We start from the raw sequence: 19577 nt of genomic DNA on the forward strand, positions 1-19577 counted from the left end.
TGCTGAATTTCTGCTGTATTCCTATGGCATCTTTTACCATGTGGTTGCGTTTATGACAAACCTCAATGCAGGAGTTCTTTTGTGATGTGAGGAGCTTCTATTTAGAGACCAAGCACATAGCCTCTTGCACTGTTGTTATTTTTTCTGCCCTGGGAGAGTATGTTCTCATGGGCACGTGCAAAGTTTTGATCTGAAACTGTGAAGATGTAAAGCCAGGGGCTGCTGGGGAGGACTGTGAATTGCCCATGGGCAGATGGGTCTGTCACACTCCTATGTGTGGAGATAGAAAATGCCGGGTTTGTTATTTTATTAGTGCCTCATGTGGGCCCATGCAGCAGCCAGCCATTAGCTCCCACCCCTCCTGCTAGCACAGGCTGGGTGTGTTCACGCTGTCCTGGGAGGAAGGCCACAGCCACGTGGCCTTTTGGACAGGTTCCCCCGCCTACATCTTCTGGAGTGAGTTGAGTTGCTGCCACTACTTGCCCACGATGAATGGGGAGCACTGAGGTGTTGTTTCTGCATGCACAGAAGCTGCTGCACTGTGTGGCCACGGGCTGAGGCTTTGCAGGAGCTGCTCAGGGCTGACAGCCTGCAGCAGCCACTCACATTAGTGTTTGCAGAGGTGTTGCAGCTTCTTCCTCACCCCCAGCATCACACACAGCTTCTGCTCCGTGCAGCAGGAGCCAACTGCCACTTTCCTGGAGTGTGACTGTCACCAGCACCTTCACCATTTTCATGTGTATAAAGAAGACGCTGCTCTTAACAGCCTTGCTCCTCTTGTTCTTAGGACCTCAGATTCCTCAACACCATTCATGGGAAAGCCTAAATGTTTTCAGACCCTTACTGTCGGGTAAGCAGCTCTGTGTGTAGTTAGGATTGGCTGTGAGCACTGTTTGAAAATGTGGCAGGAAGAAGCCCTTTGCACACACAGTTTGCTCTTTGAAAAGGAAGAGGGTGCTTGCATATGCCAGCTTGTGGCTGGAGATTTCATGCTGGAAATGGACAGGTGAGGCTTTGTGGAAGACTATATGTCTGCCTCTGAGCTGACAAATGAGCACCAGGAGCAACAGATGCTCAGAAAATCAATTTCCAAAGTGGGAAGACACTTTTTGTTTTGTTTTTGTACGTCTTTAGGCTTAGCTTGGTTTTGTGATTTTTTTAGGCAGGAAAGTTTTGCACTGTTTTTGGAACATCAGAAATCCTGTATTTTTAGTTAAGAGGAAATAACAGATGCTTCCTGTTAGTCACGATTTTTGACAGTTTATTAATCTTTCTCCCCTAGATCATTTAAAATGTTTTAGCTTCTTGGACTACAAGCCTAAAACTGTTGTCAGTGTCCTGCAGCAGCAAAAACCAGTTTGAGCTAGCTCAGTTCTACTGGTGGGACTGGGTACATCCATTTATTTCCTGCCCTACTATTGTAAGTTTTGACACGTGAGGTTACTAGAACCCCATCACAGCCAGCTGCAGGAGTGTGTCCAAAGCGGTTTGTCACAACTCTGTCTTTCAGTGAGGCCTTTGAAACCCTCTCTCCCAGTGTCATTTTGGACACACTGTCCAGCTCTAAGATAAACCTGTGAGGAAAAAGAAAACCCCACACAGCAGAGCAAGCCTGAATAGCAGGTAGAGAAGTAAGGGAAAGAATGAGGGAGGATAGTGGGCAGATTGATGACAGGTCTTCCCAGTATAGTGAAGAACTTCATTTTTTAAACTTTACCTCCCTCCTGTTGGAAAAGTCACGGTACTTTCAGTACCTTTGCTCAGTTACTGTTTCAAGCATTTAAAACCAGTCTTTAACAGAGCGAGCGTGTAAACCAGTAAGAGCAGAAATGCAAACTTAAACCACAGAAAAAACACCAGGAGGAAAAAGTTGTTATCTTTATTTAAAAAATACCAATAATACTGACATATTTAAAAAGCAATTCACACTCATACAAAAGTATTCATGTGTTCTCCAAAACCACTGTATATTAAATGTCAGCATTTTAATCATGTTTTGATTTACTAAAAATAGATGGTTTTTAGCCTAGTTATTTAAGCAACTGCAAAAAAATCAGTAAGACCAGCATTGGGCATGTAACGCAGTAGGACTGTTTGGCAGCCTCGAACAACATTCCCATCCCTTATCACAGCCCCTGAGCAGGGAGCAGCTCACCCTGAAGAAGCCAGATGAGGGGCTGAGTGACACCAGACGTGGTCAGAGCTGTACAGAGCTCTACAGACCACGTCCTCTTCTTTCCATTGCACTTTGGAGCTCACCAAATAACGCCGAACGAATGTCCTACAGCATTTTAAGGCTATACTATTTGAGAAAATTGACTGCTATCTTTCAAATCATCAGTGTGGACAGAGGAGGTTTAGTTCTGATTAAAAATAAATCTAAATAACAAGGCTTTTTGGAAACCACGCACAATAAAGGCTCAGACAATAGCAGTGCTCGCTTTCACTTTGAGCTCAGCTGGAACAGCCTCTCTGTTTGCTCCACCAGCACAAATAGCAGCATCAAGATTTTCTAAAATTATTCTCGGAGGGAAAGTAAATGTTACCAAGTCCCACTTCTTTTCACGCTCCAACTCCTGTTGCGTTTGCCTGACAAGATCTACATAGCTGTGGTTTGCGATATTGCCACAAGTCCATAGAGCGCCCCGTGCTGGCTGAAGCCAAACCGCCCCCATGGGGCAGCACTTCGGCACAGCCCCGTCTTTTCAACCGCCAAGCATTCACTGCCCCTTGGCAGCGGTGACGTTCCAAACGTGGAAAGAGCTGAAACTAAGGGAGTTATGGCACAACGGGCATCTTAATTTATAGCTACCATTGGTCCTGAGGCTTCGTATCTTCCTCTGCCATACTGCAGCTGCACAACATTCCAGCGTCGACAGGCAGCCGGAGACATCAGGTCATATAGCGAGTAATAGCTCTCAGAGCATAAAGTAGTTCGGCTTGCATCCGAGCTTCTACCAGAAGCAAATTTACATGGACCTTTCAAAAGGAAAAGGAGTCACTCTTCAGCACAGTGCTCACAGAAACGTACTTCAGTAAGAGGAAGCCTGTGGGGCTGTGGTTTTCAGATTAGCTTTTGCCTTAGCAGCGGGGGAGAGCTTTGCGTGCTTCAGCTACCCAGAAAACTAAATTAGTTCTATCAGTAAGGCTTGCTGCAGGAGGAAAGATTTAAGAGGTGCTCCACTGCTGCAGCACAACACAGCAGCAGAGCACGGGGGCGTTCAAGTAGGGCCAGGGTGGTAAGAAGAGCTGGGTAACCTATAGCAGGCCAACTGCTTTAGCTGGGAAAAAACCAGACAAGCTTTCAAGCACAGAAGCCCTTCAGCAGTAGCTGACTACGTGCAGCTTGGAAACGACTGTGGAAGTTTAGCTTGATTTAGTTAATTAGTTGAAGGCAAAAGGGTGGTTGGTACCTGTGGAGCGGAGGGGGTTGTTAGCAAAGGAAGAGGTGGTAAGGTCGTTTGCCCCTGTGGGTCAGAGAGAGAAACACACAGCTAATTACACACAGGTAATTATTGCCTGGACAATGAGGGAGTGGGGAAGCAGCAGTGAAGCACGGGTGGGAAATCTTAACATGCCGTACAGCTATTGCCTCTGCTGAGGGAGCGGCTCGCGGCTGCTACCAGAGGCAAGAAGTTGGGTTGCCCAGCCCATCTCTCAGTGTAAACACTGTGCTTCTGTGGAGGGGAGATGAAGAACCATGTGGTGGTGGGGGATGAGAAAAGTTTGGCTGGCTGTTCTGGCTGTAATGCCTGTGCCTGGCTTCCCTGGCATTGCTTCCACAAGGATGGTGGGAACAGCTGCTGAGTGCCTGCAGGCACACATACATTTACAGGCTTTGGGCTTGGGCACGGAGATGCAAAGTATGGGCTTTAAAGAAGGGTTTATGTGCTTGAAAGCTTGTAAGTCTAACAAAAAAAACAAAAACCAACATATGAACTATTTTCCTTCCACCCTTACATCATCATTTATAGTACCCCTATTACAACTGGGTATCTCAATTATTTTCACAAGGAGTTAAACTATTATCTAGCAAACATTCAGCATGAAAATTATTTCAGTCTGGGGAGTGCTATTTCCTGAATGCAAGCAGAAGCCCAGTACCAGCGTTAGCCACATGCTGGCTGGGTATGTGTGCTGCTAGCAAGGCTAACAGATCTCCCACCCCTACCCTTCAGAACGCACACAAACTGTACCTTCTCAGAGTGTTCAAACTGCCTCCAGAAGCTATCATACATTCTTTTTGTGGTCTTTTCAGGAGTGCAAACCACAGTCTTGATATAAACTTTAAAGCTGCGGTCCAACAACTGATTAATTTCACCATAGTCATAATCATCGTATCTGTTCGGAATTGAAAGAAACACTTTCATTTTCAAGAAGCAGTTATTTCACTTACACTTTTTTGTAGCTTCCTATGAGAAAAATCAACTGTTGTATAATTTGTACCACTATTCAAAGTTTAAAAAGAAAACAAAAACCAAAAAAGCAACCAAACATGAATGTGTTTGCTTAATAAGAGTTCTGCTTCAGTGAAAAATAAAACAAAACAAAAAAAAGCCAGTGGTAGGACATCTGACATATGTAAAAGAAAGGAATAAAACTGACCTTATTCCAAACATACAATGAATATAGTTCCAAATAGCTCGTCTTAGCATTGAGGTATCCACATCTTTGTGCATGGCCATTGTGTTGTAAGTCAGATTATAAGCAATGTGAAACTTCTCATCAAGTAGCTGTCCCACATCTGGGTAAAGACGATTAACCAAGGAATAGCCGTGGTCTTCCCAAGAGTAATCCTTAGAATAAGAACAAATGCAGACGTGAACTTGTGAAGGTCTGGTGCTTTAAAGACATTTATCTTAGGGCAGGTAATTGTAGGGGTTTTGTTCACTTGCTCGCCTTCTCAGCCACGGGGCAGTAAAGTGCAGCACAGCGATTTCTGGGTCTGGTGTGTGGCACACCAAGCAGAGAGCACTTGAAACGTCCTGCGAGCAGCTCCATCCTGCTTACCTGAGCTCGGAAGGTGGGCACGTGCATCCCGTGTCTGGAGAAGTCCTTGTAACCATAGCTGGTGTCCTCAAAGTGACGAGACACATCTCTTGTTGGTGCCGATTCTTCATCTTCTGTTAATTTCAAACAGAATTCCACACAATTTCACTAACAACAAACCACGATTGGAACTATTACAGAAAAATGGCAGTTTTTGTGGTTTTTAACATAAATACAGTTTCACCAGACTACCCAGATTAAAAATCTTTGGTACGGCTTAGTATGACTGCACCCATGCTTCCTTAGAGGAAGCTCCTTGAAAAACATCCAGATTCTTTCTTACAGACAAGCATCTTTTTCTCCCTTCTTTTGTGTACATATCATCAAACCTGGCACTACTTTGTTTTTTGTTTTTCTAAAGCATTCGCAAAACAAAACCAGGTGCTCCCAATCTCAATCCCTTCAATGTAATGGTACAGTGTTTGTGACATCTAACAGCTTTTTTCCCTCTGCAATGGTATGTATGTCTTCAAGCAATTTGGAACACTAAAAACATGTACACACACTACATCTGCCCTACCTGAAGAACACACAAACATGCTTTCTCTCTTCTCTCTTTCAAAACGTGTAGCCATCTCCTCCTGGCTGGCTTCCTCTTCATCTCTGCACTCCTGCAGTTGCTTCATTTTCTCCATAAGAGCTTCAACTTCACAGACAGACTCTGTAGTCTTGAAAAAGAGACACAAACATTTCATTTCTTTGTGTAACAAAAACTGACAAGTATGGCAGAAATCATCAAGCCAGAAAATTTAAGCAGTTGTGTTCTTCATTTACATCTCTAAATACTGATTTCTCTAGGAAACCAGCTCTTGAGAGAAATCTGTACTGACTTAAGAGTTCACATTTAGTCATCACCTTTTCTGTCAGATCCCTGGTATTTTTGGTAGATTTTAAGAGTCACAGCTTTTTGAAACAGGCGGTTGTACTAAAATTGAAATAATTTCTCTTACTTAATCTAAATGTCTAACAACTGAAAAACGAGGGGCTGTAACAGAAATTCTGATAGAGGAAGTAACCACAATTTACTGCCCAACTGTTACTTTTTCTCCTACCCTGCTCACATATTGAAGAAAACATTGAAGAGAACAGTTAGATTGAGTGTAAATGCATATGCAATGAAGTCTCAAAGGCAGGACATAATCTTATTTCACAAGAGTTGTTTTGTCACCACCACATTATACCATTAATTCAATATCTGATGCTGTAAAAATCCACCTGTAAAGAGCAAGATGAAACTATCTTCAATTCATACTGTTTTCCCCATTTCCTCTTTGCCTTTTGCAGTCAACTTGCTCCTTCAGAAAACCAGCAAGCTCATCAGACAAAATCTGAATGCCATCTGCACGATTACAGTCAAGTCTCACCCCGCAAGGAACCCATGCTGAAAATATGTTATCAGTGCACTCACATCATGCTTCTCACCAACTGGAAGCAAGCACACATCAGTGAGCACAATGCCGCAGGCAGGAAGCCCTGTTTTAGATACAGGGTCAGAAAATGGTGAAAGATCTGGTGTGCGACGCATCACAAACACCTCAAGGCATCAAACGCTGCACTCGAAGGAAGAGCCAACTTTCCACTGTGCACGTGGAAAAAAAAAAGCACTTCTGGACATGGCTGCTCAGGCTGTGCATCGCAGTCTAGCTGAGGTCAGCAGCAGTCATTCAGTTAGGCGAACAGATGAGACACAAAGAGCAGACAACAGAGATTGTATCTCTGTCTCTTCCTTCGGTGGCTTCCCATAGCGTCACTTCAACACCTCCTAAATGTCTCTTTTCAACTGGTTGCTCTTCATCTAGATTAGGCTAAGCCATCCCACTCCCACTGAACAGAAAGGCATCCTCGGTGTGTTTGGTTCACAAAGAAACTACTGCTACTGAAAGAGATTGTTTGTTCAGACAGACACTTACCGGAATACTTGCAGCTGGGCTGGCATGAATGTCATCCACCCCGTGGTAGCCATTTGTGATATCACACAAGCAGTAGTTGCTGACAGAAGGTGGCCTGAAGGTGTGACCGCCTTCACAGTCGATCTCTGGGCTGATTCCGCAGCCAAACGTGAAGGAAGCAAGGGAGTGGTAGTGTGTCAGCAGAACGACAGCGTGGATCAGCTCTGCCAGGGACCAGCTGTTCTCTTCTGTCTTCAAAAGTTGCTTTAAAAATAACGCAAGACAAAAGCACGAACTTTAAAAAAGGGTTCAGGTGACTCCACCTTCATGCAATTTATCAACACATTTCTTTGCCCGCTAAAAGTATTTTTCCTATATCCACAGTTGCTTCCTAACTCTCTGCTGCTGCTAGCATGCTCTTGTCCCAGCTGCAAGTTAAGCCACACTCAGATGACTTCTCTCCCCTCTCCAGCCCCCAAACAGCTACTGAAACCACTGCAGTTTCTATTTAGCACCATATGGTTTGCACCAAAGCCAGGCCAAACTGTGTTGAAATCTCACACCTCTAATGAAAAGGCAACCACAAGAATTGCATATTTCTTCTGCTGGTCCTTGGAGACTTGGAAAATCCTGGCAACTCCTGGCAAACCAGCAGCCTAGCACCAGGGCTGGCCTCCCTCTGTCTCGTCCTTGTAGGTGGAATGCTCTACATTTGGTAAGAAGCTTCAAACCCCTACTTCCCCTTCAGGCAGGAAAGTGTGGGAGGTTTGGGGCCTCCTGGCAGAGCGTGCATCCTACCCCCAGCCTGCTGTCATGCCCCTGCTCTGCACCTGGCAGGCAGCACTCAGCAAGCACCAGCACCTGCCTCCTCTGTGTTAGGGTGAAAGGGAAGGGCAGAGAAGGAAAGCTGCTCTAGCAGCCACTGTCAGGACAGAACACCCCTCACCCTGCCTGGCTGAAAAACAAGCATACGTTTGCATTACTCGCTGAAAAATTTACCTCGATGTGCTCCTTGGTGATGAGCCAGGGTCGGTGAGCCAACATTTTGTTCAGTTCTCCCAAATTCTGCAGTTTTTGCGGTGCATTTTCCAGACCGTTCAACCATTTGGGGTCTCCACCAACATGCAGGAAGTCATTCACATGGAGGTTAACAAGGTAAGAGCACTGATGTCTGGCTGCAGCCTGGAAGGGAAAACATGATTCTGATACAGAAAACATAGTAAGTTTGCACTTAAGACAATTACTGTAAGTCATCATTTCCCATTTCCTCCAAATACTCAAAAATAAGACTTGCAGTGTTCAAAGATTGAGTTAAAAAAAAAAAAAAAAGGAGGGACATCTGCCCGTTTTGAGGATTGTTCTCCCAATATAAATATTCCTCATTTGTATACACTCTAATGATGCTGGCCACAGGTGCAACATGCCTACACCCAGGGAGAAGTACAAGCACAGACTCACTGCACTGCCATACTGCACAGTGGGCTCCAGAGTGGAGGAAACAACAGTGCTTCTAGATGAATCTTCGCCAGTTAGAACAAAGCAGGTTTAAAAGCACATACAGCAAGAACAACTAAAGGGTAGCTTTGCAGCAAAGTGTCATTTTTTCAAACAGTAATGCTCTTCCCCTCAAATTAAGCTGCAGCCCAAATCTTTAATGTAACTTCAGCAGCTGAAGGCCACTGCGCTGTCAGACTGGAAATGAAAAATTCAATCACTTTGGGCAGATAACTTTCTCAGAACAGATTTGTAAACAGAGGATGGGACCACGATGTCAGAGGGAGGTGCATTTGACGGACCATGCACACAAAAAAGCTGTCTTGAAAACCAGTTTCTGAGATACTAAGGAAACCAAAAATAAGCAACTGTTTATATTTTTATAACATTTTTTTGCTTCCTCGCATTCGCACTGAAGCTCTGAACATCAAGAACATCAAGTACCGGTCTTACAAAACAATTTATACAGCAAACAGGAACAAACCTACTCTGTTCTTCCCCTCAGCTTCTACCGAAATGCCTCAGCAACTAGAAAGTGCAAAACACAATAAGAACTGCTAGTAAAAGAGATGAGAGATAACTGCCCCAGCGGCCTCTTCTGCTTGCTGCCGTGTGCTCCAGCGTACCATTATCCCGATGTAGTGCCGGTAATGAAGAGGGAGCGGGCCGTCCATCTGCAGCAGATAGTGCTGAGTTTTCAGAAAGCTTTCCAGATACTGTGGGTGGAAAACCATCACCAAGGTAACGTTGTCCAATCGGCCCAGCGTAGCGAAAGAGTCCGCGAACAGCGTGTGCATCATGGCGTCTTCGCTTCCCACTTGAACGGTCTGATTTAACAGAAAGAGCAATTAGCAATGTTGTCTCAGGAGCGCCAGGAAAACAGTAAACAAATGTACTGCCACAGCACCCAGAGCCCCGGTGAAAGGAATGACATGAGACAGCTGTTAATAGCATTAAATCAGCACGCATACAGCCGGGCACACAAAATCCCAAACATTCATACCACCAGCAAAGGGAGACTTTTGCCTTTTTTGCTTTCTCTAGTGCCAAACTTACTTCTCATTTCTAACCCTCACCACCACTTTCCCAAATGCCCCAAATTCATCTGAGCTTTCTACAAAAATAGCAAGCTAGCTGAGAAGAAAAAATTTCACTGAGAGAAGAAAAGAAGGAAACAAGAAGCTAGCTAGGACAACGAGGGAGAAATAAAGGAGACTGAAGTTTAAGGCTCAAGAATTCCCAGAAAACCACAGGCATATCACCAACTTTTCCTCTGCTCCAAATCCTCCTACCAGCTGACGAGAAGCACCAGAAATGCTCAGCCACAGCACTCCAAAGTCTGACAGACAGAATGGCAGTGGCAGCTCCAGAAAAAACTAACCCCAGAGCAGAGGGGCAGGTACCTCGTGGACCAGTAGGAAACTGCATCCAGACATTCACAAGGAAACAGACACTCCTCCCCAGAACAGTATTGGGTTTCTCTACTGCTAGACAGCAGAACAGGATGTTTTGTAACCATTCCAGGGCTCACTGCTTTTGCATATCAGAACCGTGGCCAAAATCTCACCAGGACTGAATGTGAACACAAGTGAAAATGTTCTGCAGTTCAGCAGCTGTCCTGAAACCAAGTGTGGGTTACTACTAAAAGAGTGTTCCTTAAAAGCATAAAGTTCACTGTGTACTTGAAAACACCACCGCACCTCCTTCTCTGGGATGAATCTGCTTGGTCCGTGTCCCAGTGGTCTAGGAATTCTTATGCCGAGTTCCTAGAAAAGAAAAACACACCATCTCAGCATTCGGTTATAAACAGCTTTTAGCTGCGGTTGCAAGAAAGAAAGGAATATGTCATTCAGAGCAGAGCTTATTTGGGTACTTCGGGTCCTCTGCCATGGGAACTTTTACTGGTACCGCTTGTACAAATGCTGATTATTTTCCTCCAAGTGCTTTATAAGTAGCGCACTTGTTTACAGTGCACAGTCCCACTCCAGCAACAGAGAAGTGCATCAACAAAGGCCTTGTCAGCTGCAGAAAACATACACAAATATACATATGCACACATGCTCCAACCTGGTTCACAGCAAAGTTGCACAGAGCATTTTTGGCAGGGTGTCCAGGACAAGCTGTTCAGTACACAGCCGGCCGCTGTGCGGTTGTGCCACTGATACAGAACGAGTGCGGTGCTGTGCATCTGTCAGGAAACCAAACAGCTGTAACCCTCGTCAGATCGCTTTTTCCCCAGCCTCAAACAGGTCCTAAACTGCCAAAAGTACCCGATCTGTGTTTCCATCAGCTTTCTTTTTGTGATAAGTGGCTGCTAGCAGAGGAAGGGGTTGTTCCCTGCATGCTGCCGTGGCTCCATCCTGCTCCCAGCTGGGGCTGGACCCACGTGTGGCACTGGGGCACTCTGGGCACAGCAGAGCACCCACAGCTTATCCAGGCTTTGTGCAAACAGAGCCCCCAAAAGCTGCCTGCCACATCCAGCTTCAAGCTTTGCTGCATTTTCCCCACATAGATAAAGGCTGTTAGAAACAAGCAATCCCAGTCTCACTGTTGCATTTTTTTCTCTTTAGCTGAGGTTTCTATTTGCACGAGCAGAGATGTTATTAATCAGTTACTGTCCCCTGAACTTTCCCCTAAGTTTTTAATCTTCCAAAAGCTCACAAACAGCAGTGCATATCCACGTCAGAGCTGCCAAAGCCTATTGGACTGCAGTGTCCCCCAGCCAGGTGCCCTCACTTCTCCAATCCCACTGGGATAAATGGAGACCACAAGCAGCTCCTACTGCGACCTCTTCACCTTTCCATGGGACTGCGAGGCCTGTGAGGAAGTTTTCCTCCTCAGGGTCCTGACATTCACAAACTGCTTTTACTAAGCTGCTGGCAAGGCCACTTGTCCCTGTGGAATGGCATTTAGAACGTCCTCTCTGCAGAGCTCTGGTACAGCTCCTTCTCCCAGCTGCTATGGTACCAGCAAATCAGGGATATCTCACATGCGGACTTGAAGGAGACATCTGTGCACACGCTGCCATTGAGCAGGTGGGCTGCAGCATCTGCCAGCTTCAGCACTCCAAAAGGAATACCTTGAAATTTGATTCCTGACAACTGCATTTTGCTCCTCTTCTGTCCCAGAGATGAGGCCAAACTACAACGATTACGCTGCATGTAACAGATCCATCAGGAAGGCTGAAGTGAAAGCACCCCCCCCCTCCCCCCAACTTCCACAGGATGACACTGTGCTTTCTGGGGGGGCTGAGGAAGCCGTCTTGCTTTCTCTCTGGTCCACAGATCCTGGCACCAGCTCAGCTCTCAGGAAGCTCTGATCCACACTTCCATTCTGGAAGGGATGTAGCAAAGGATATGTGAATGCTGCACAGCTCACTGCCTTAGTTTCCAACCAGCAAAACAGGGGTGAAAAATCTTTCTTCCTTGAGTACTGAGAGCAGAACTATACCTCTTGATACAGGGCATTTTCCTGCCACAGCCATAGGGCATACAAGATCTTGCCCATTAGAAGTCTTCTGAAAACAGTCAGTCATAGAATCATAGAATGGCCTGGGTTGAAAAGGACAGAATCACAGAATCACACAGAATCACACAGAATCACACAGAATCACACAGAATCACACAGAATCACACAGAATCACACAGAATCACACAGAATCACACAGAATCACACAGAATCACACAGAATCACCCGGGTTGGAAGGGACCCCAAGGATCATGTAGTTCCAACCCCCCTGCCTAGCAGGGCCACCAAACATACACATTCAGATCAGGTTGCCCAGGACCCCGTCCAACCTGGCCTTAAACACGTCCAAGGACGGGGCATCCACAACCTCCCTGGGCAGCCCGTTCCAGGGCCTAACCACTCTCCTTGTAAAGAGCTTCCCCCTAACATCCAACCTAAATCTTCCCTCCTTCAACTTAAAACCATTTCCCCTAGTCCTGCTGTTGTCAGCCCTTTTGAAGAGTTTACTCCCCTCCTGGGTGTAGGTTCCCTTCAGGTATTGATAGGCTGCAATGAGGTCACCCCGCAGCCTTCTCTTCTCCAGGCTGAACAAGCCCAACTCCCTCAGCCTGTCCTCATAGGGGAGGTGCTCCAGCCCCCTGATCATCTTAGTCGCCCTCCTCTGGACCCTTTCCAAAATCTCTCTGTCTTTCTTGTACTGAGGGCTCCACACCTGGACACAGTACTCCAGATGGGGCCTCACAAGAGCCGAGTAGAGAGGGACAATCACCTCCCTGTCCCTGCTGGCCACCCCTCTCCTGATGGAGCCCAGGATCCCATTTGCCTTTCGAGCTGCCAGAGCGCACTGCTGGCTCATGTTCAGTCTCTCGTCCATCAGGACCCCCAGGTCCTTCTCTGCTGAGCTGCTCTCAAGGACCACTCCTCCCACAGTGATCATCAAGTTTCAACCCCCTGCTGTGTGCGGGGTCGCCAACCACCAGACCAGGCTGCCCAGAGTCACATCCAGCCTGGCCCTGAATGCCTCCAGGAATGGGGCATCCACAGCCTCCTTGGGCAACCTCTTCCTACAGCAGACCTTTCAGAAACCATTTTCCACTACTTTCACATGCAGAATCAGCATTTAGCCATGCTCTTCCCACACTTGCGAAACACCAGGCACCTCCAAGTGCTCCGAGCATCCCAGCATCTCCATACAATAGCAGCAGCACAGCAGTAACTGAGCGCTCCTAGAGGCTCTCCCCTTAGTTATACTGCATTCCCACACTTCACAGCTGCTCTTCTAAACATGTTCATCCCAAGGAGCAGCATTCCCAGCCCCCCCCTTCCCAGGCACACTGTGGCCAAGGCAGGGTGCAGCACCCAAATCTTCCCATGAAGATGCAACCCCAAAAGCACCCAACCAAGTAAGGATGAGCAAACAACCACTATTCTGCTTATTACAAAAGCATAAGCGACTTTGATGGTGTTCCGGGCCATCTGGTTGCACACCAAAGTGGCACCTCTGGAGGGAAGTGAAACTTTGGCTGTAAAAATGCTGTGAGGCCAGAAGAGATCACCTCAGAAATCAGAGAAAAGCCACCCCTGGTAGCTTATGTGATGCAGTTCACATCTCTGTATTGCTACTGTTTGTATTTCCACAGGAACCACGTATGCTGGATGCTTGACATTTCTGAATCTCCACATCCATCATCACTGCCATATCTGTGCATCTCACCTATTTTATTCATGCAATATTTCTGTGAGATAAGGCACGTGAATGATCTCCTATTTAGAAAACAACAAAAAAAAGAGAAACAGAAAGGCAAGGTGTTTAAGTGAGGCTGCTACAGGGAGCCCGATGGCTCGAGCCGAGCTCTCTTGAGCTGCAGGCTGACTTCCTAACTAGCAGACTGTGCCTGCACAGAGACTTCTCAGCCAGGAGATGTGTGTTCTATGCAAATTCACACCAAGACACAGCACTTCTGAGGGGAGATGGAGAAGTAACGAGACAAGTCTGCAAACTGCACCATGCTTCCCTCTTACTCACCATGCTTCCCTTCTCTCTCACCTATCTGGCTCACTTCTTACATCCAACTCCGCAATGCCAGAACTCTGCACAGTGTGCACGCTTGTGCTCAGAAAGCAGCTTATCCAGGGGCATCCCCTTTACTTACAGCTTTTCTGTATCTTTAAGACTGTGAATTGAGCCCATTTTCAGGGAAATTTTTGAAGTATCTTGTCAGGAACAGCACTGCTAACAAATTTAAGGCAAGTCAAAGTCCTGAGATGGAGAACTGAATGGCAAAGGCTTAAAGGGTGTATTTAATAATTGAAGAACAACGTGCTTCAGCACTGTTGGTAATAGAACATCATCAGCTTTGGTTCCGAACATCTCCAAAACAAGTGCCACTTTTGAACAGACACCTGACGTAAGAGATTTCACCCTGAAACACGGAAGCAGGGATGCTGGGCTCTTGGAATGGGCACAGCTGCTGCTCCACAGCTAAGCCTAAAACACTATGTCAGCTCCCAGCCCTTCCCCATCTATGGCTCCCAGCAGCCGAGGCCCTTCCTTCTGTCACAAAACCTCTCCCAAAACCCAACTACTTGGTTGGAGGGGTGTGACGATGGCCACCGAAGTGCAAATTTTCAGTGCTAATCAGGACACACGACGTTCAGGCTGCCCTGGACTAACACTGTGAGTCACCCCGCTCTCCTCACCTACAGTCAGCAACCAGTACCTGACGCTGCACCTCCCTGACATCCCCAAGGAGCAGGGAATCATCTCCAAGGCTCAGCAAGCCGGCACTGCCCTTCAGGCAGAAGGCGGCACTCTTCAGCCCTTGCTGCCCCCTCCGCGAGCCGCCGCAGTGGCGCGGACCTGGAGTTTCCCTCACTTCTAAGGATAAGCTGCTGTTTCGATCTCCCTCTACGTTTACCACCTCCGGGCTGACAGGCGCTCGGCTTGAAAGCCGCACTTTCGGTCGCGCGAATACGGCAGTCCCGGCGGCTCCCCCCCTCACAGACGGGTGGCTTTGGGAAATAAACAGATCCGGAAACAAAGAGTATGGATTAAAGACCGTAACTTCTTCTCTTTCTAAGAGAGAAGAAAATATTCCTTAACACCTACATCGTTTCTAAAGACGGGGCTAGACAGAACCGCTGGTTTGTCCTATTCTGTTCATTTACCTAACACTCAAAGCATCCGCGGCGGCCACATCCCCGGAGCGCATCGCGGTCGCTACGACGGCAGAAAGCGGTGCAGCCGCCCGCCCCGTGCCCGCCCCGGCAGCAGACATGCCCGCACATGCACGGACACGGCCCCAGAGACCGCGGCACCGACCCTCCGGCCCGGCGCCGGTGCCGAAAGGGCAGACTCGGAAGGAAGGTCCGCCACCTCCCCGCCGCGAGCACCGATGAAGCCGGCGCTACGTGCGAGGCGCAGAAGGAAGCAAGTTTAACCGAGGCGGTCACGGCCGGGCGATGCCGAAGCCGAGCAGCCGGTGCTCCGAGGCGCCGTCTGCACGGGGCAGCGCCGGCAGCAGTTGGAGCATTCGGAGTATGGTAGAATAAAAGCCCCGACGTGCGGAAACGAAGGATTTCCCAAACCGGACTCGAAGGAGCGTTTATTCCTTCCCAGAAACGACGCTGTCGCCCAGCCTAGTTACGCCTGCAACGAGCTCATCTCGAGAAACCCGAGGCCACGTCCCCTCCCCACTCCCTACCTGCCGCTGGGGGCCCGGCCTGCCCACCCTCATACCGGCTCCTCGGGCCGGGCCTCACCGCGCTCCGCACAGCCCCGCTCGGCTCTGCCGCACCGCCCGCCGCAGCCGGGCCGCCCTTCTCGCCGGGCGGGGCAACCCCGGCCCGCCCCGGCCCGCCCCGCCGACACGACCCCGCACCCGCCCCGCGTGCCTCCTCAAAGTCCCCGGCGCTGTGCGGGCAGCGGCTGGGCTGCTCGTCCTTTCTTAGACCACCGCAGCTCCTTCCCTCGTTTAGCAGAGGGTCCCCGCCTCCTGTCGCGCACCGACATCGCGACGGCTTTTAAAGGGCGAAGGTGCAGGAGGCCCAGCTTTGCAGGTAACTGTGTGACTAAGCACGCTGCTGCACAGATCTGGCCCGGCGCCCGATCCCGAGATCGCGGCAGCTCTGGGCAAACAGACGTTTTGCAATGCCGTCAGCAAAACATTCGGCCTTTGTTTGCAGCGCTCCGTGCCTCTGGTCGACCCCCGGCGCTGCCGGCTCCTACCTTGCAGGCCTGGGGCTCCGTGACACCCATTCACACACAGGGCGGTGACAGGTTGCCCAAGGAGGTTGGATGCCCCATCCCTGGAGGCATTCAAGGCCAGGCTGGATGTGGCTCTGGGCAGCCTGGTCTGGTGGTTGCCGACCCTGCACATAGCAGGGGGTTGAAACTAGATGATCATTGTGGTCCTTTTCAACCCAGGCCGTTCTATGATTCTATGATGAGTCTCTAAAGCAGACCCCAGCATTTTTTAATCTCTCAAAGCAGTCTTTGATATAGAGGCAAATTCTGCCAAACCGTTTTCTATCACATATTTGGAATTAAAGTAAAATGATGGAGTGGTTTGGTGGGTACCCCTGAAAGTACACATCTAGGGGAGAAAGGCTTCTTCCTGTGATTGGCATTGCCACAGAGCCAATCCCAAGCCTTCACAAGCTGTGGTGTAGCAGCAAAGTGGGGAAATTCCACAATTCTGAACTTTACACTTCTGTAAAGTATAAAATTGAAGGCTGAAAAGCTTCACAGGTGGCTACAGGTGGACAGATCTTGCAACCAAATACAGAAAACACTGAGGATGGTACTGAAAGCACCAATGTGGCTCAAAGCACTGATTCTGCACAGTTTTAGTGTTAAATCTGCTATAGGGAGGCCTCATTGCAGCCTTCCAGTACTTGAAAGGAGTTTACAAACAGGAAGGGGACTGACTTTTTACCCAGGTACACAGTGATAGGATAGGGGGGAATGGATTTAAACTGAAAGAGGGGAGACTTGGGTTATATGCTAGGAAGAAATTCCTCACTCAGAAGGTGGTGAGGCACTGGCACAGCTGCCCAGAGAAGCTGTGGGTGCCCCATCCCTGGAGGTGCTCAAGGCCAGATTGGATGGGGTCCTGGGCTGCTGAGCTGAGGGGTGGCAGCTGGATGATCTTTGAGGTCCCTTCCATGCAAAGCCATTTTTTCTTGATTTTTTCTTTCCCAAATACCACCACCTGTCTGAGCTGCAGATTTACCCTGCGGAGCAAAGGGCTGTTCTGCCTCTGAAGGCTTTGCTGCTATGCTAAATTACCTGGAGATGTACAAGTGTCACAGCTCCATGCACACAGACTCGGCAGTACACTGCTCAGTTTCTCTAGAAGTGAAGTGTGCTTTATAGCTACTTGCACTTCATAAAGTGCTCAGCAGAAGCATGGGAAAAAAGAATGTGATACTGGCAAGGAAGGTTCCATTTGGTGAGCTAATAAAACAAACGGATGAAGATCATGGTTTTAATTCCCACTGGCTACTTTCTCACTCCTGGCCAAAACATAACAGAGAGACAGAATGGGCTCCCCCTGCTACACAGACAGAGGGCTGGCTTGGGCTCAGGAAAGCTGTTGAAAAACAAAGTCATTACCTGAAAAGTTGAAATGCAAGAAGATGCCTGGCCCTAAGAAACCTTCCTGGATGTTAGATGAAGTGTTATGCCCTTCAGTGAGTTTGTTAACATCCTTGGAAGAACAAAATAAAGGGCAGCACTGAGCAGTCTGAAGTGCTTTTCTGTTTCCCCACAGCGGCTGACTGCCCTGCCTGGACATTCATGAGGAAGCCTGTTCACACACACAGAGACTCAACAGATGCAGATTTTTCTCTACTGTCATCCCAGGGACATTTTCTCCCACCAAACAGCCAACTCTACAGCAGAGTTCTACCACGTTCTTTGCTTTCTGCATCAGGATAGATGAGGGCAGGGACATGTCAGAACAAGCATGCACAAAGGGAAGAGGAAGTCGTGCAGCTGCCACAAACAAATAAGAGTGTTCTTAAAAGCTCACCCATAGACCCTGGGTCCACAAGCTCTGCTCAGGCCCAGGTATGTCCCTGCGGCAACTTCTCAGCACCCTTCTCTGCTTCGTCCTCACAGTGCTTGCACGTCTGTTTCCAAATTGCAAGTCTCCTAGATCAAGAAATGGACAGAACCAAGCCACGTGCTGATCTGTAAATCGCTACGCAGCTGCACACTGAGAGGGCTTCCCTTTCAAGGCTACCCTGCGTGACCTGGGCAGTGTCAGGAGGCATATAGCTGGACACTGGCACAAGGCTTGCTTGGGGATTGACAAATGTGGCACCCCGTGCAGCTGGGGACATGGGACAGACCTATGGACAGTTTGCATAACTTGAGCTCATGAGCCATTCCTCAGTATGTTTGACCACGTATGTATGCAAGTATACAGAGATCCAGTGGAATGCTCACGAAGGAAAAAAAAACATTTTTTTTTAACATGAAAATACAGATCATAGAAAGGCCTGGGTTGAAAAGGACAATGATCATCGAGTTTCAACCCACTGTTATGTGCAGGGTCACCAACCACCAGACCAGGCTCCTGAGAGCCATATTCAGCCCGGCCTTGAATGCTTCCAGGGATGGGGCATCCAACCTCCTTGGGCAACCTGTTCCAGTGATACTGAGTTTCCTTTGAAACAAAGCCCATATGATAGATACGCTTATGAAGTCACCTCAAGCAAACAACACCTAAAGCAAGGAAACTTACATAAAGCTTTCATAAAAGTTGCTTGTGTAAAAGGATGGCGTTCAGCATCTGTGCTCGCTAGGTTAAGACATCAGAAATGCAGCCTTTCCTTATCGCCACAGCAAAAGAAACGCAGAAATGAAGCTAAAAGGAGTCAGTTAAATGTGAGAAGCCTCGTGCTGCACACATGTCTTCACTTACCCTCTGTCACTTGGGAGTGGTGCCATTTCAGCCTAACAGTGTCTTTTGGAGTAAAGTTCAGCACAAACAGATGACTCTGAAGAACTGGCAAGCCAGCATCTTACATTCTTTCCATACAAAAGCTATCCAAGCAGGAGCGCTTAAATGCCTGTTGCTGCAATGCCCCAGATATCACATCAGTATCTCTGAAGATGATCAGATGATTCTTCCCGTCAAAGACTTAGAAATAAAAACAGGTGATTCCCTTGTACTCTGAGGTACTTGATTTAGTTCACAGAATCACAGAATGGCCAGGGTTGGAAGGGACCTCAAGGATGATGAATCTCCAACCCCCCTGCCACATGCAGGGCCACCGACCTCCCCATTTAATACCAGACCAGGCTGCCCAGGGCCCCATCCAATCTGGCCTTGAACACCTCCAGGGTGTTCTTAGAAATGCATTTCTCTCTATAGTATTTTTTCACACGGCAGTGCTCGCTTTGGCAAGATGCTGTGAGTTCAGCAGCATGGATCTAAATGCCAGCATTTGAGGCCGAGTGCCCTTGAGCCCCGTGCTGTCTGGAGGCTGCGGATGGTGCTGTGACCCACACACAGCTGCGCCTGCTGAAGGGTCACTGCTCCCTATGGGGACTCTTCCCCTAAGAGCTCCTGCTGGGAGCAGGATGCAGTGCTGCATTTGGTCCATGCAAGCCATCCGGTATTTGTTAGCGGAGATTTGGTTCCGTTTGTATCTGTTCTATTACTC

The 19577-nt window shown here is 48.1% G+C and overlaps 1 protein-coding gene across 5 annotated transcripts in view; it reads right to left on the bottom strand.

Annotated features, from left to right (window-relative positions):
• Positions 1-1860: 1860 nt before the first annotated feature.
• The window catches only part of SESN1 (sestrin 1), a 74321-nt gene continuing 56604 nt past the window's right edge, over positions 1861-19577 (bottom strand). For 2 of the 5 annotated variants that reach the window (XM_048937630.1, XM_048937633.1), the window contains exons 2-11: positions 10133-10198; positions 9059-9259; positions 7938-8120; positions 6960-7202; positions 5570-5717; positions 5011-5123; positions 4606-4796; positions 4197-4341; positions 3414-3467; positions 1861-2979 (exon numbers count right to left, since the gene is read on the bottom strand). In XM_048937630.1, coding sequence (XP_048793587.1) covers positions 2893-2979; positions 3414-3467; positions 4197-4341; positions 4606-4796; positions 5011-5123; positions 5570-5717; positions 6960-7202; positions 7938-8120; positions 9059-9259; positions 10133-10198 — 1431 coding nt within the window. In that variant the 3' untranslated portion in view covers positions 1861-2892. Of the gene's footprint in view, positions 2980-3413; positions 3468-4196; positions 4342-4605; positions 4797-5010; positions 5124-5569; positions 5718-6959; positions 7203-7937; positions 8121-9058; positions 9260-10132; positions 10199-15604; positions 15734-15794; positions 15815-19577 lie in introns of those variants that run through there. The other 3 variants (XM_048937634.1, XM_048937632.1, XM_048937631.1) reach the window with 3 other exon arrangements.

The sequence above is a fragment of the Lagopus muta genome, chromosome 2 (genome assembly GCF_023343835.1).
Source record: "Lagopus muta isolate bLagMut1 chromosome 2, bLagMut1 primary, whole genome shotgun sequence".
Taxonomy (NCBI): domain Eukaryota; kingdom Metazoa; phylum Chordata; class Aves; order Galliformes; family Phasianidae; genus Lagopus; species Lagopus muta.